Source organism: Hyaloscypha bicolor, assembly GCF_002865645.1.
Source record: "Hyaloscypha bicolor E unplaced genomic scaffold K444scaffold_15, whole genome shotgun sequence".
Lineage (NCBI taxonomy): Eukaryota > Fungi > Ascomycota > Leotiomycetes > Helotiales > Hyaloscyphaceae > Hyaloscypha > Hyaloscypha bicolor.
In genome coordinates this window covers 1,888,492-1,901,681 of record NW_020194517.1, presented here as the reverse complement: position 1 = coordinate 1,901,681, position 13,190 = coordinate 1,888,492, and the positions used below count along the sequence as shown (strand labels likewise).

Sequence of the window (13,190 nt, the reverse complement as noted above, 5' to 3'; positions counted from 1 at the left end):
TTCACCCTGAAAATAGTCAACCAAGCACTCCCGATAAATGATAGATGGCCAGTATTCAAAGCCCAGATTTGTTTACCTCTCAGTATGCTTAACCCCTTTGATGCTCAATCCTTTGATGCTCAGCCCTTCGCGCCGCACGTAGGGCATTCGCCTCCTTGGATGCCCTCGCCGTGGCAAGTTTCGCAGGGAGCCATATTTTTGTTTAATGGAGTGGAGAGGATATTGGCGGAACGATGCGCGACTCTAATAATTTTATTAATGTTTTTCAAGATATACGGACAAAAGTGCTATTGCGTGGAAAGAGAGATGTCGATCAAGGTGGAAGCCCAACTCCTAGCGGAGTTGCGAAGGGTTTAAATAAGTTCAGATCCTGCCGCATTTGCCACGAGGGCATCTTCGGCTAATTATCTTTTATGGATCTTAACAAATGTTGATTGGCTGGACGGGTAATTTGAAGATCGGATTTCCCCGGAGGACTCCACTTCCTTCGCTTTCTTGTCTCCGACCATGATCAATTGCCCTCAGCATATCAAATAATATGCGGCTATAATATACCTGCTCTGCTTTCTTTCCGACGAGCAATGTATTTCGTGCTTACCTTAACGAATACCGAGTTAGTATTTAATTATCTGCAGGTACAGAACTGACTTTCTCTAGACTCTCAAAGGATATTTGTCCGCTTAGCTAGAAATATACCAGTCCTACTCGAAAGCAAATAACGACGATCCAGATAGCAACGACCATAACCCAGATATATACAATAATGCCGAGAGGCCTGGAATAGAGAATAATTACGGTAGTAAAACATATAATTATTCTCTCGAAGATTGCAATAGAAACGAATTATTCAAAACCCAATAGAGGCTTCGGAGGCATTTTGAGTAACGTAGGCCTTTATCTTCTTCCTTTAAACGGGATTCTTAACTTTAATACAGACGTCCAGTATAATAAGGTATATATATGCTATTAATATGTTTCAAGACAAGCCAGGGACTATATAAGACATGCGGAACGGTACTAGGACGTGGGGATAATTAAAACTACCTATATAAACCAGATATGTAATAAGTTACGCAAGCGGGCCGCCGACGAACTAGATCTTATAGAAAGGAAACGTCTCTCCCGTATTAAGAGAAGTAATAAAAGAGTATATAAGGTAGAAGATATAGGCTCAAGGAATTCAGGAGTTCAAAACGCCAAGTTATATAGAGTTAGTATTATAAACGAGCTCGGTTTTTAGCCTACTAATAGTATTAACTCTCTTAAAATGTCTTCTCTAAGCTTATATTAGATAAGATACATATATAGCCGTCTCCTTTACGTAGTTAACTATAGCACTTATGCCTCTTTCGAATATTGCCGAACCCGTAGCCAGAGCCGGCTTTCCGAATATTTTAATAGAGGCGTTTTATCCCGGATCTATTAAAGAACTAACCTTAGCTCTGGATAATATTAACTTTAATATTCCCATATTTGGTATTATAAACTAGCCTGAACTATAGGTGAGATAGATATAAATAGAGAATACGGCTGGGAATATAAGGAGCGGAATACCTTAAGTAGTAATAACTATGCATTTATACTTATAATAGGATCTCTAAATATAAAGTTCATTCGGATTTTTTGAAATTTTCGGTTCTCCAAGTCACACTCCATATCTCCTACCTTTTATATTAACTCTAGTAAGCTCGAAAGAACTATCTTTGGCCAGTTCTTAACTATATTAATTATTATAAATTCAAATATAATTACATATCCTTCCTTGAGTTTGAAACTAATTCGAGTATCGAAAATTATTCTGCGAGATATATTAATATATATGACTATACTATAGAGTAATAACTTATAAGCTACTATTAGGAAATGCTTTTTCCTTATATTAGTAGCCTACTTTATCTAGTACAGATTAAGAAATTTCGTTCAAGAACCTTAATTCCTTTATAGTAGGCAAGAAATGGTTATGTGAGCCGCTATAATAGCTAACTCGCGATCCTTTGGCTAATAGATAAACTACTAAAGCCTGTCGTCCAGCCTTTAGACTACCCCTCCTAAAGCATATAATATGGCCCGGATATACTATATATCTCAGGTAGTATGCGAGAATACAGGTCTCGTTACTAAAGAAGGATTCCACAATAGATAGAATATACTAAAAGGCATTAGATAGATACTATAAATATTTCATTATACTTACTATACTAAGGATATATTACTAGCAAAAGTCCAGGCTATATTCCGAGAAAAACTCAAAGCCCTTCTTCTCTATTTCCTGGATACTATCCCTAACCGTCGGATTTTTCCGGTCCAGGAAGCCATGTTTAAAAAAAGTCTCTTTCGCGGCCTCTACGGAGTATATTACAGATGCCATAGGCGGTAGTAGTCTATTTATATATCAAAATGCAGAGGCCCTCAAAGGATATAAGGACTTAACTATAATCTCTCGCAGGGTGTCAGGCAGTAATTATACCAAGCTAAGGCAGGCCGTCAACAGCCGTGGGCCATTTGCTTAGTCAGATTGGAACATTTGGATCCCAAGGGCCGTAGCAGGGTTACTTGTTCCTTTACGCCACGTTACTGGCCTTTTTTTTTATTATCTAATATCTATACATTCTTATTTGTCCGCGGATCCTCTTTCGCTGCCTAAATTTGATAGTCTGGATGCTACTGCGCCTGTCAAGATTGTCCCATCCATTAGTCCGCTTATTGAGTTGTCCTTGTGGCTTCGGCCTCGTTTACGGATAGCAGGGATCACAACTTGTAATATTTACGCTACCACAACTCCTGATTTCCCTTAACAGGGACCACAACTTGTAATATTCTCCATATCTTAACATCAGCAGGGCGCATACATGGGGCAATGCATGGTGTCTGCCTACATCCTCGCAAGCCACTCAATATCTGCAGTCACATCCCGAAACGGTCCAGTAGACCGAAGCTCCAGAATCAGTACAGTAATTGGCAACCCTTTATAAGTATAAATCTAGAGTAGTCTGCTGAGATCAAAGAACTCCATTGTGACTTCAAATCACACAAAAATACAAATTTTTCCGGCGCACTTCAAAACACAAAATTACAAATCCTTCGGAAAGTATATACACTCAATACATTCGTACTATTATACGCTACTGACCCTATCATTAGGATGGCTTCCGTTAAAATTAAGGAACTAGTAAATGCTTGTGATTTCAAGACAGGCACCCGTACTAATGGATCCAGATACACATATAAGGAATATAACTATAGATCCACAACTTGCAAATATTCGTCCAGCTACGTACCTCCCCCAGCTCAATAGTAGAATGGGTGAGTACGGCGATTTACGTTACAGAAAAATGCTAATAAGTATTAGGTTTATCCCGAACTATAGACTTGAATAGCAAATATAGAGGCAGAAGGTATGAGGTCGGACACAGTTAGGATATTTAGTTACTAAAGTTGGTTTAGCTATGCTCCTCTAATAGCTTAGATAGGAAATCTCAATAGTTTTTCGGTATTCTTTACTTGAAATAGAAAATCTCGTTTAATAATTTATATCTTGCGATATTAAAATAGAAAATCTCGAATCTTTAATAATCTATATTCATTATTCTCGGGCCTTGCAAACTTAAAATCCTCACTCGTCCAGCCTCTGGTCCTAGCCTTGAAACCTAATTTTTCTCCCTTATATTAATAAGAATCGAAGTCCCTAATAACCGGAGTATTCCTATCTATTAGGATATTAGTCGGGTTAAGATCATAATAAATGAGATTTAAACTATAAAGATGCCGAATACCCTTCCAAATACCCCGTAAAAAGAGGTCTATATTAAAAGGGCGAGAGTCCTTAGTTACTCTTTCTAATAAATTCATGCCATACTTAATAAAACAAAGGCCCGTTATTCTATTATTCTTGACTATATATCCAAGATATTAAGTAATATTAGGATACGGAGATGCCCTTAGGATCTTACAGACTTTAGCCTCATTTAATAAGAGACTACTCAGTTTAGTTAAGGCCTCGGTATTACCGTAATATAGTAGACTAGGTCGCTTTATATAATAGTCCTAAGGTAATAGCTTAGGCACTCATATAAAGTATATTAGGAATAGCGGCCAGATTTGCGAAGCTAGAATCGGGACAAGGTCAAGTTCAAGTAGATTAACTTCGGAAGTAGCGGAGTAATAACGACTAGTAATCATATAGTAATATTAGTCGCCCTCTCTAAGTATAATCTTAGTATGGGAAAATACAAGATCTCCGTACTTTTCGACAAATACCTCGTTTTATTTACAAACTTCCATATTCTACTCCTATTAGGAAATAATAGCTAAAATAATCAAGTACACTTACCAAAGATTTCTAATAATTATATAAAAACAGATAAAGTTAGGTACGGAAAGGTTTTTGAAATACTATTACTCGTAAAGAATTAAGGCGTAATCGTTTCGATTATTACCTCACAATAACTAATCCTTTAAGGGTTTAGCCTTACGGGCTAGGCTAAACACTGGTTTGTTCCAGGCAGCTGTGTCGGCTAACGGGGGATATACCGCCAGTTGCCAACTAATCTTTATTCAGGAGGTTATTGGTTCTATTTTGCTTCTTCGGTAGCATCCATAATGGGGTATATTATAAAGCCTGGCGAGACGAGGGAAGGCCACGCCATCTGAGAGCGTGAAAGGGGAAGACGCGATACGAAAGGACCAGGAAAGTATAGAGGCCACGTGGGAAAGGCGGCAACCCTGTCTTTGGCTACCACAACCTGTAATCCCTCCATTAACAGGGACCACAACTTGTAATATCTCCACATCTTCGCAGCTACCACAACTTGTAATCCCTCCATTAACAGGGACCACAACTTGTGATATCTCCACATCTTACAACACCACAGCTTGTGATCCCTCTATCGACAAGCACAGAAACCGCATTTACCGATTGGCCCAATGCCCCAGTCCATTTCTATAGCTCAGCCTCAGTGTCTGTAGCTCAGCGTAACTTCATATCAACATGCTAGACTAAGCGAAACAATTCATAGAGTGAGAGAGTGCTATAGCACATCTCCATTCAACGCGTCACTTCACGCTTTGTCTGAATGCCATGCTTCAATTACTCCACGAGCGGGAATTAAAAAGGTACTATACAGAGACGTTCTATATTGGATAATAGACAAATCAATAATACTGCAAACTCTTTCTCTAGCTATAGCCACGGCCCGTATAGGCTGCTCCTCCCACACTGCTATATGGTGAATCAATATCCCACTAACATTTTTCCCACATCGTCCTGCAGATATATGCTTCTCTCTGCATTATTCGCATAAGGGTACCATACGGAGAGAGGTCAAATTAGTGGGACCCAGGGTCCTGCTTGGAAGCTATAAAAGACATTAGTAAAACTTCATTAATACTCCACTTTAATATATCGTTTCTCCCCGCATTATTCGCATAATGGAACTAATAAAGCTATTATGATTATCCAGGGGCGTACATCATACCTCAATCGTGGGCCGCCAGCCGCCTCGGGAATGAGGATCTGCATACGAGCTTCAATGCTTTACAGTATTGCCTTAACTAATTAAAAGCACAAATTAATAGAGAGGGTACCTTACGGAGACGTTCCATTTTTGGAAACTGCAGAATTAATACGCTATGAACTCTTCCTCTAATAATGTCTTGCTTCCCCCATATTACTATATGGAGAATTAGCGAAGCCATCTTAATTATTAAGGCGCCAATACACCATACTACATCTATGGGCTGCAAGTGCATCTGAGGGTAATCGGCTTCCTTTATCAGGAGTCTGGATATTGGTACAGACGGATATATAATAGTATAACTCCTCTAAAGTTTTTATATTATTGCCCTCTATATTCTCAGTATCCAGCTCTTTAATAACTTTTCCAAACCTTCTTACTTAGTATATATCTTGTCTGTTACATATATAAAGCAATCTATTATCCGTCTGAAAACATCCTACCGCTATCTTATAGAACAAGAAAATAGCAGGATATATTAAGAATATTTCCCTACTAATTTAATTATTCTCGGATACTCAAGCCTCGATTCTGGACTTCTTATTCCCAGGCTTTACTCGCATATCTGCCGCTATCCAGGGGTATCTTACTATTAACTTGAATGTCTATATTCCTCTACTATGTTTCTTTAGGTTAATTATATTTGGTTACGGATATATTTGCAAGTATTTATTAGGATTACTTAAGACTTATTATAGTAAGAACTCCCTCTATCCAAATAAGAGAACCCACTTTCTAATAATAAATAGCTTTAACTATTTATCTTTAATATTATAAGGATATATATAATATACTTATATTATGGATATTCTCTTAGAGCTTCGCCCAGAATACTTCCTCCTCTCTCGTTACTACTAACTTGGCCTTATTATTAAACCGGTCAAGAAATAATTATTTAAATAATAGAGATGCGAATAAAAAAACTCTGTATTATATGCCCTGGAATAGATACTTTTTTCTCCGGTATAATAGCTATTAGCTTATATTCCGGTATTATTTTCAAGCTAGAGAATTTAGTAGTTAAGAGGATATCTCTATTTCCTGCTTTGGCAGGTCTCCGCAAATTCTTAAGGAACTACTCGATAAGTACTATACCGAGTATATAAAGCTTATTTAGGGTAAAACCTGTCTCTATAAGTACTAAGATAGCTAGTGGATTAGGTCTATAGTATCTAAAATAAGATATATCTCGACTATTATTCTTAATAAAAGTAGGAAAATAGAGTTACTAGAAGATATTAGGGAATTCCTTGACCTAGTATTCTAATAATAGTATTCTAATTATAATAATCCCTACCGACGGGGTTACTTACTATACGGACCTCCTGGAACTGGAAAATCGAGTTTGAGCTCGGCTATTACTAGTTATTTTGGTTTAAATATCTATATCCTTAGCCTTTCTACTATTAGTGAAGCTAACCTAAAGAGCCTATTTAATAAGCTTCCAAGTCACTATATTATTCTTTTGGAAGATATTAATACTATTAGTTCGAATCGAGATACTAAAACCGAGGACTCTCGCCAGATCGTAATAGGCTCTCTTTCCCGAATAAGTAAATCTGCCGGTAAAAAGGTATCTTTATTTGCTCTTTTAAATGTTATTAATAGTATAGGATTATAAGAAGGCCGAATCCTGATTATAATTACTAATTATATTATATGCCTCGACGAAGCACTTATACGACCTGGCCGTATAGACAAAAAGGTCGAGCTTGGGCTCGCTGACCATAAAATAACGGCTGACCTCTTCTGTCTTATCTTTAAGCCCGTATAGGAGGATATCGCTCTTCCCAAGGACGCTCGACCAGGAGATAATGCAAAGGTTCATAAAGCCGTAGTAAGTCAGAGAGAAGAGGCCGAGAGAGTTAAGCGGTTAGTAAAAGGGTTTACTACCAAGGTGCCAGAGCTGAAATTTAGCCTAGCGGAAATTTTCTTGTTTCTTCTAGAATATAGGAAATTACCAGAGGGAGCCATTAATAATATGGAGCAACTCATCTCGAAGCCTATTAAAGCAAAGTCGAAGCCGCCAAGGATATCCGAAGATACCAAGCCTGAAGATACTTAGCCTGAGATAGCCCGAGATTCTAAGTTAGTACGCCTCTAATAGAGCATAAATCAAACTTTACTAACGGTCTATTTAAGGTAGGATAAGGAATCTTTAGCGACGGAGGTCCTAACCGAGATGGTTCAAAACCCCTTGGCCTTAGGACAGCCAACCGCCCCACCGAGCAGCCCGATTCTATTACTATCCAAGGGTTTTATTATATTAAGCAATGCCCAAGAGTTAGTCAAAGCTATTATGGGTATATAGATGGCCTCTATATACGCCCCGAAGTGCACCTGCTCTTATACGCCTCCTGAGGATCCTTTAGAGGCGGCTTCGACCGACCTCTATACTCCCTGTTATACGTTTCCGACAAACTAACCATTACTACAGATTATGACTACTAAGCATATCTAATAGTTCTTTGACATTCTCAAGTCTCTTAGTACCAAGCAGGGGCCGCCTCCTCCGCCCGCCGCTACAGACAAAGTTAAATCCGAGGAACCAAAAGCGCGAGCTTTGATACTGGAATTCAAGAAGATTAACGAAGTATATGTATATGCCGGACTATAATCTAACCTTGCCAGAGCTAATATCATATAGCTGGGACAAAAAGGAATACAAGTATAAAGTCGTGGAATCATTAATACTACCTAATAAAGTAAACGAACTTGATTACTATATCTTTGTAGTTCGTATACGCATTAGTGGGTATCCTGGCCTCTATCCCAACCTCCGCTCCTAATAGCAGCCTAGATAAAGAGACCAAGAATCAGATCCAATATATAGATATCAAATCTCCGGGCTTGCGGGACATTCTCCGGAAGGTTCTTTAAGATGTCCAGGGGATCTGCCTCCATAAAGAGAAGCCTTTGGTAAGTCTAGAGCCCCGCAAGCACTCAAATACCAGAGCGTCTACTAACTAAGTACCAGGTGGAGCAAAGCCTACTCTACTATTACCTATCCGATCTGGAGGGGTGCCGCCAAAGCCCTAGCGCAGCCCTCGATCCGTCTACCCTAGAGTATCTGAATTTGCTACTTGATTTTATTAGGACAGCTTACGCTTCGACAATCGAGTGCCTTGGCCCACTTCTCGAGAAGCATTAAATCACGTATGACCTTCTATAGACGCTCTTCAAGCCAAATACTCTGGCGTATACCAAATGTTTCGGTACTGGCCAGCCAAGATACGTTAGGTACGAATTTGGGGAAGAGAAAAAAACAAAGGATAGGGTAGAATATTTCCATATTAAGGCTTGCTATCTGGATTTTAACGGGAATATATTTGGGAAGACCTCAAGTAAGTATACTATTGAGAAATTCCGTAGGGCAAAACAGATCACTGCTCTGGAGGTATTCCCCCTCTAATACCACTTAGGCAAGAAGCATATAAGGGCCAAGCTCTCCGAATACGGTCGGAAATTTCTGTCCATAATGGATATCCACCTCTGCGAGTACGAAGGCAAGGCATTCTATATCGAGAAAGGACGGGTGGTCGAAATTTTTATTAAAAGCCGAGTCGTAGTTAACGCAGCTTATTTTCGAGAAGAGAACCCGAACTATACCAGACCGAGCATCAAGGAATCTAATAGGGGCCCACCACCACTACTATCTAGCTGGACCTTTATTAATCTTGACGAAAGTGATAAAGAGGGGCCGTCCCCGGCTAAGGGCAATGGAATGGATCCATTAGAAGTAAAGGGAGACAACCTACTCATTTACAGTCTAACTGTTCCTGGGTTTAGCTTAGGCAATAGTAGATAGGGTGAGTATTTGATCCTTTTCTACTATAGCAGTAACTTCCCCTCGGCTAATATATTAATATAGTGGAGTTGGCTATCGCCGATATCAAAGAGATTGACTGGCAATAAGCTGCATTAGATGACCTTTATATTCCTGCAAAGAAGAAGAAGGCCGTACGAGCTCTTTCCGAGGCCTATATCAAGAGGGCATCGACCAATGCCTTTAATGATATTATAAAAGGAAAAGGGCAAGGGTTTAACGTACTCTTGTAGTAAGGTGTCCAGTCTCCGTTTGCATCGTACTCCTGCTGACATGTTATATTAGCGGGCCACCAGGTATGGGGAAGACCTTAACGGCTGAGTTGCTCGCCGAACATCTTCAGAGGCCACTCATATAAGTCTCCGCTAGTAAGCTCGGTATAATAGCAGAGGCCGTCGAATAGCGACTGCCTCGTATCTTCAAGCGTACTGCTCGATAGAAGGCGGTCCTCCTGCTAGATGAGGCGGATATACTTCTCGAGCAGCGCTTAGCTCAAGATATCCATCGAAATACTCTCGTCTACGTATTCCTGCAGACCCTGGAATACTACCAAGGGATGATATTCCTTACCACTAACCGGGTAGGGCAGATCGATAATGCAATCGCTAGTAGGATCCACTTCAAACTAAAGTATGGTAAGTTAAACCTAGAGTAGCGGACCAACATCTGGCGACGCTTTCTGGAAAAGGCAGCTACGCCTCAGGGAGAACCAATTTACAGCCGGGATGCCTTTGATAATTGGATACGGAAGGAGCACAATGGTCGCGAGGTAGGTCCGTCCTTTACGTATTCGAGAAGCAAACTGATTAACGGTATCGTTTCAGATCAAAAACCTGGTATTAACGGCTTACGCTCTGGCTATTTAAGAGGAATGCCAGGTTAATATGTCCCATCTTGAAATGGCTATTGGCATATGCGAGGATTTCGAATGCGATTTCAAGGGCGCGGGGCCGAAGGAAGCTATGAACGGTTATTTCTAGCCGAGTCCGCAGGTTCCGAATCCATACCGTCCTTCAAGAATGAACGAAGTTAGAGGGTCGGGCTGGATCGTATATATAAGCTTTGGTTCTGGTTCTTTGGGTCTCCATATATCTATATACGCCTTGTTATATAAGGTTGTCATTAATGTCCATATGTCTATATACTCCCTATTATATATTGGATCTAGTTAAAGCGCAGGATTCGCTGCTTTGATAATTAAAATTGTTTCTTAGGTTATAATATCTTGGCTTCTAGAATGTTCTAGGGCGCCAAAGACCATACTTTCGTAATCTGCCAAATACGCATTAGCCATGGAGCGCCATTGGTTTAAAGATAGGAGGCCGCTTTTCAATTATTGGATCTGTGCAATATACAACAAAACTACAAGTCTTATTCTCAAAAGCCAGGATCCTTTTTGGCCTCCGTACCGGGATTCGTTATCGGCTCCCATCCAGCCTATTAGAAGTCGGCTTGGGTTGAGTTTGGGTATGGCTAAAATTAGCCGCTGACCACTATTCCATCTACTAGAGGGGACTCGAAATGGGCTCCGTAGTCACCACGGCCCTCGCTAATATCACAAATCTGCCTCTGATTTTGGATTTTGCTCCAATTCTAATACCCTGGTTTAAGCTTTCTTATTTCATTTTTGGCTTAATCTCAGCGGTCTTTCGAGCCATTTTGTAATTCAATCCAGGCACGCCTCCCAATTCTGGATCGTGGCTATAAAATCCTCTTCTGGCTGCTAAGCAAGAACCCCCGTACCAACCTCCACAAACGGATCCAACCCCCACAATCGGTATTCAGCCTCATCCAGAAACAGTATCCAACCTCGTCCACAACCAACCTGTTTTGGATAAAGTACTGGTCTGTAATTGCCCATCTGCCTGTTTGCTAATGGGAATTCGAGCCCTAACCTGGTGTTAATGCCTTTACTACGTGATTTAGAGTAAAAGCGGGGTCAAATCAGAAACAGTTAGAGTTCTAACGTCTGTCCCTGCGTCGCGAGACGCACCCCGTGACGAGATAAACCACAGGTACTTCGGATTTAAGGGCCTGTAAATTTGCGAATAAAAATAATAAATCTATTATTTTTACTTTAGTTATATTATATACCTCTCTCTGAACACTCCCTAACCTATTAATTCCGAAACTTATAACCGCGTCGTCGTCGCCCACATAAAATCATGAGGGGTCTTATTATACTATAATAGGACCCCTCGCCCGTAGTACCCCCCATCAAGCTCTTTTTGCTTCTCAAACACATAGAACGATTAGATATGGATTATTGAGCTATATCATGATACTAAAAGGTTATTCTCAGTGTTGTGGCGGCCAGAGCGCATGATGTCATGCGCTATTGCCACATAGGCTGATACCTCCTCCAATCAAGCGAGCAAGGATCCTGGTCACTGCGTCGTGGCAATAGTAACCTCGGTAAAATTCTATCGTAAGTAAGTTGTCCGCGATACCGGGATTGGTCAACTGAAACGAGTCTTCCGCCCCTGCGCTTCAAAGTTGGCTATAAAACCTCGAGACCCGCCCATTGCTTCCACCGTCCTTCCCCATTATCCAAAGAGGGCTGCTTAGGTGAACTATTACGCAACTATGGCAACGGAGTCGTACACGACTATTCACTCAGGCTACAAACTCACCCCCTATACCTTCGAGAAACGCTCCCGGACCGCTGCTGAATACCACGCCCAACGCCACGGGGATGTGTGGTTCAATACACGACCTTGGAAAACGGAGCGCATTATTAACGAGGCTAAAGCGCTGGAACTGCTCGCTAAGCGAACAAGAATCCCAATTCCCCAGTTTATCCGGTGTGGCCAGAACGATGATGGGTCCATGTTCCTGACAATGAGTCGAGTCGACGGCATCGATCTGAGCGAAGTCGGCAAGGAATGCCAGAAGCCGGGTGGTGTGAAGTATAACGACGGCGGCGAATGCAACAAATGCATGAATATTGCGAAGGCTAATGCCAGCCACTTCATCCAGACTATTCTTCTCCCCGAGCTCGCAAAGTTACGTTCCAACAAAACAGGGCTCGACGGGTTTGTGCTGCCGCCGGCGTGGATGCCGGAATACGACACACGATTGCACCATTCGTGTTTTGTCATCCCATGTACTCTACAGTACTGTACTATATAGTGAAGTACTTTATTCATTATCTTCTGTCGTTGTTAACAAAATGTTCCTTTTAGAAGTTTTCTAACGTGCATCCCTGCGTCGAGAGACGCACCCTGTAACAAGACAAACTATTAATATTTTAAATTCAATTAATTCTAAATTTATAAATCTATTGAAAATTCTTATATTTTTATATTAGTCATATTAGGTGACCACTCTTGAACAGTCTAAACCCCGGCTATTCTGAAAATTATAATAGCGTCGTCGCCGTCGCGCCTAATTGCGGAGGGCGTCAATTCGAAGTATAATGGGACCCTTCGACCTACGATACCACCACGGGCTCTTTGCACCTTTTAAACTAATAGAATAGTTTGATCTGGGTTTCTAAGCCTCACCACGATGCTGAAAAATCATTGTCAGCCTTGTAATAACTAGAGAGTACTGTGTTATGCGACGTTGCTACACAGATCGGTACCTCCAATCACGCGATCAAGGATCCCTGGTCAGCTGCATATAATGGTTACGGTAATCTCCGTAAAATGTATTTTATCTTACATAATAAAGCGTGTGGCTGTGTGTGGCTACGAAGGCCCTGCCGAAAAATTCCCGTCTTCCCGATATACTCCGAGTTGCACTTGTCCTCAAGCGGAGCAAAATGTGGCCGACTTTTGCTATTTTAAGCTAATCTTAGATAGTAACTTTGAGAGGGGCATTTAATAAATAAGGGTATCGCATAGCGG

General features: G+C 40.8%; 6 protein-coding genes across 6 annotated transcripts; 4 read left to right on the top strand and 2 right to left on the bottom strand.

The window, feature by feature from the left end:
* Window positions 1–1,906: 1,906 nt before the first annotated feature.
* Window positions 1,907–2,368, bottom strand: K444DRAFT_518083 (uncharacterized protein; the record flags this gene model as incomplete). Its single annotated transcript, XM_024873830.1, has 2 exons — window positions 1,907–2,117; window positions 2,214–2,368. 2 exons carry the CDS (start codon window positions 2,366–2,368, stop codon window positions 1,907–1,909), a joined length of 366 nt encoding a protein of 121 aa, XP_024743217.1.
* Window positions 2,369–3,543: 1,175 nt separating this feature from the next.
* K444DRAFT_640177 (uncharacterized protein) lies at window positions 3,544–4,179 on the bottom strand (the record flags this gene model as incomplete). The annotated part of the gene is made up of 4 exons (XM_024884466.1): window positions 3,544–3,660; window positions 3,694–3,893; window positions 3,951–4,044; window positions 4,120–4,179. 4 exons carry the CDS (start codon window positions 4,177–4,179, stop codon window positions 3,544–3,546), a joined length of 471 nt encoding a protein of 156 aa, XP_024743216.1.
* A 1,841-nt stretch (window positions 4,180–6,020) lies between these two features.
* Window positions 6,021–6,206, top strand: K444DRAFT_514531 (uncharacterized protein; the record flags this gene model as incomplete). The annotated part of the gene is made up of 1 exon (XM_024873543.1): window positions 6,021–6,206. A coding segment is annotated over one exon (186 nt), but the record flags the coding sequence as incomplete, so codon positions are not given.
* Window positions 6,207–6,786: 580 nt separating this feature from the next.
* On the top strand, window positions 6,787–7,578 carry K444DRAFT_518508 (P-loop containing nucleoside triphosphate hydrolase protein; the record flags this gene model as incomplete). The annotated part of the gene is made up of 3 exons (XM_024873870.1): window positions 6,787–7,078; window positions 7,187–7,281; window positions 7,360–7,578. Coding segments are annotated over 3 exons (606 nt in total), but the record flags the coding sequence as incomplete, so codon positions are not given.
* A 1,413-nt stretch (window positions 7,579–8,991) lies between these two features.
* Window positions 8,992–10,319, top strand: K444DRAFT_640176 (uncharacterized protein; the record flags this gene model as incomplete). Its single annotated transcript, XM_024884465.1, has 5 exons — window positions 8,992–9,313; window positions 9,439–9,560; window positions 9,782–9,974; window positions 10,032–10,108; window positions 10,209–10,319. 5 exons carry the CDS (start codon window positions 8,992–8,994, stop codon window positions 10,317–10,319), a joined length of 825 nt encoding a protein of 274 aa, XP_024743213.1.
* Window positions 10,320–11,897: 1,578 nt separating this feature from the next.
* K444DRAFT_607732 (uncharacterized protein) lies at window positions 11,898–12,573 on the top strand. The gene has a single exon (XM_024879228.1). The coding sequence runs from the start codon at window positions 11,926–11,928 to the stop codon at window positions 12,469–12,471; it is 546 nt and encodes a 181-aa protein (XP_024743212.1). The 5' UTR covers window positions 11,898–11,925; the 3' UTR covers window positions 12,472–12,573.
* The last annotated feature ends 617 nt before the right edge of the window (window positions 12,574–13,190 follow it).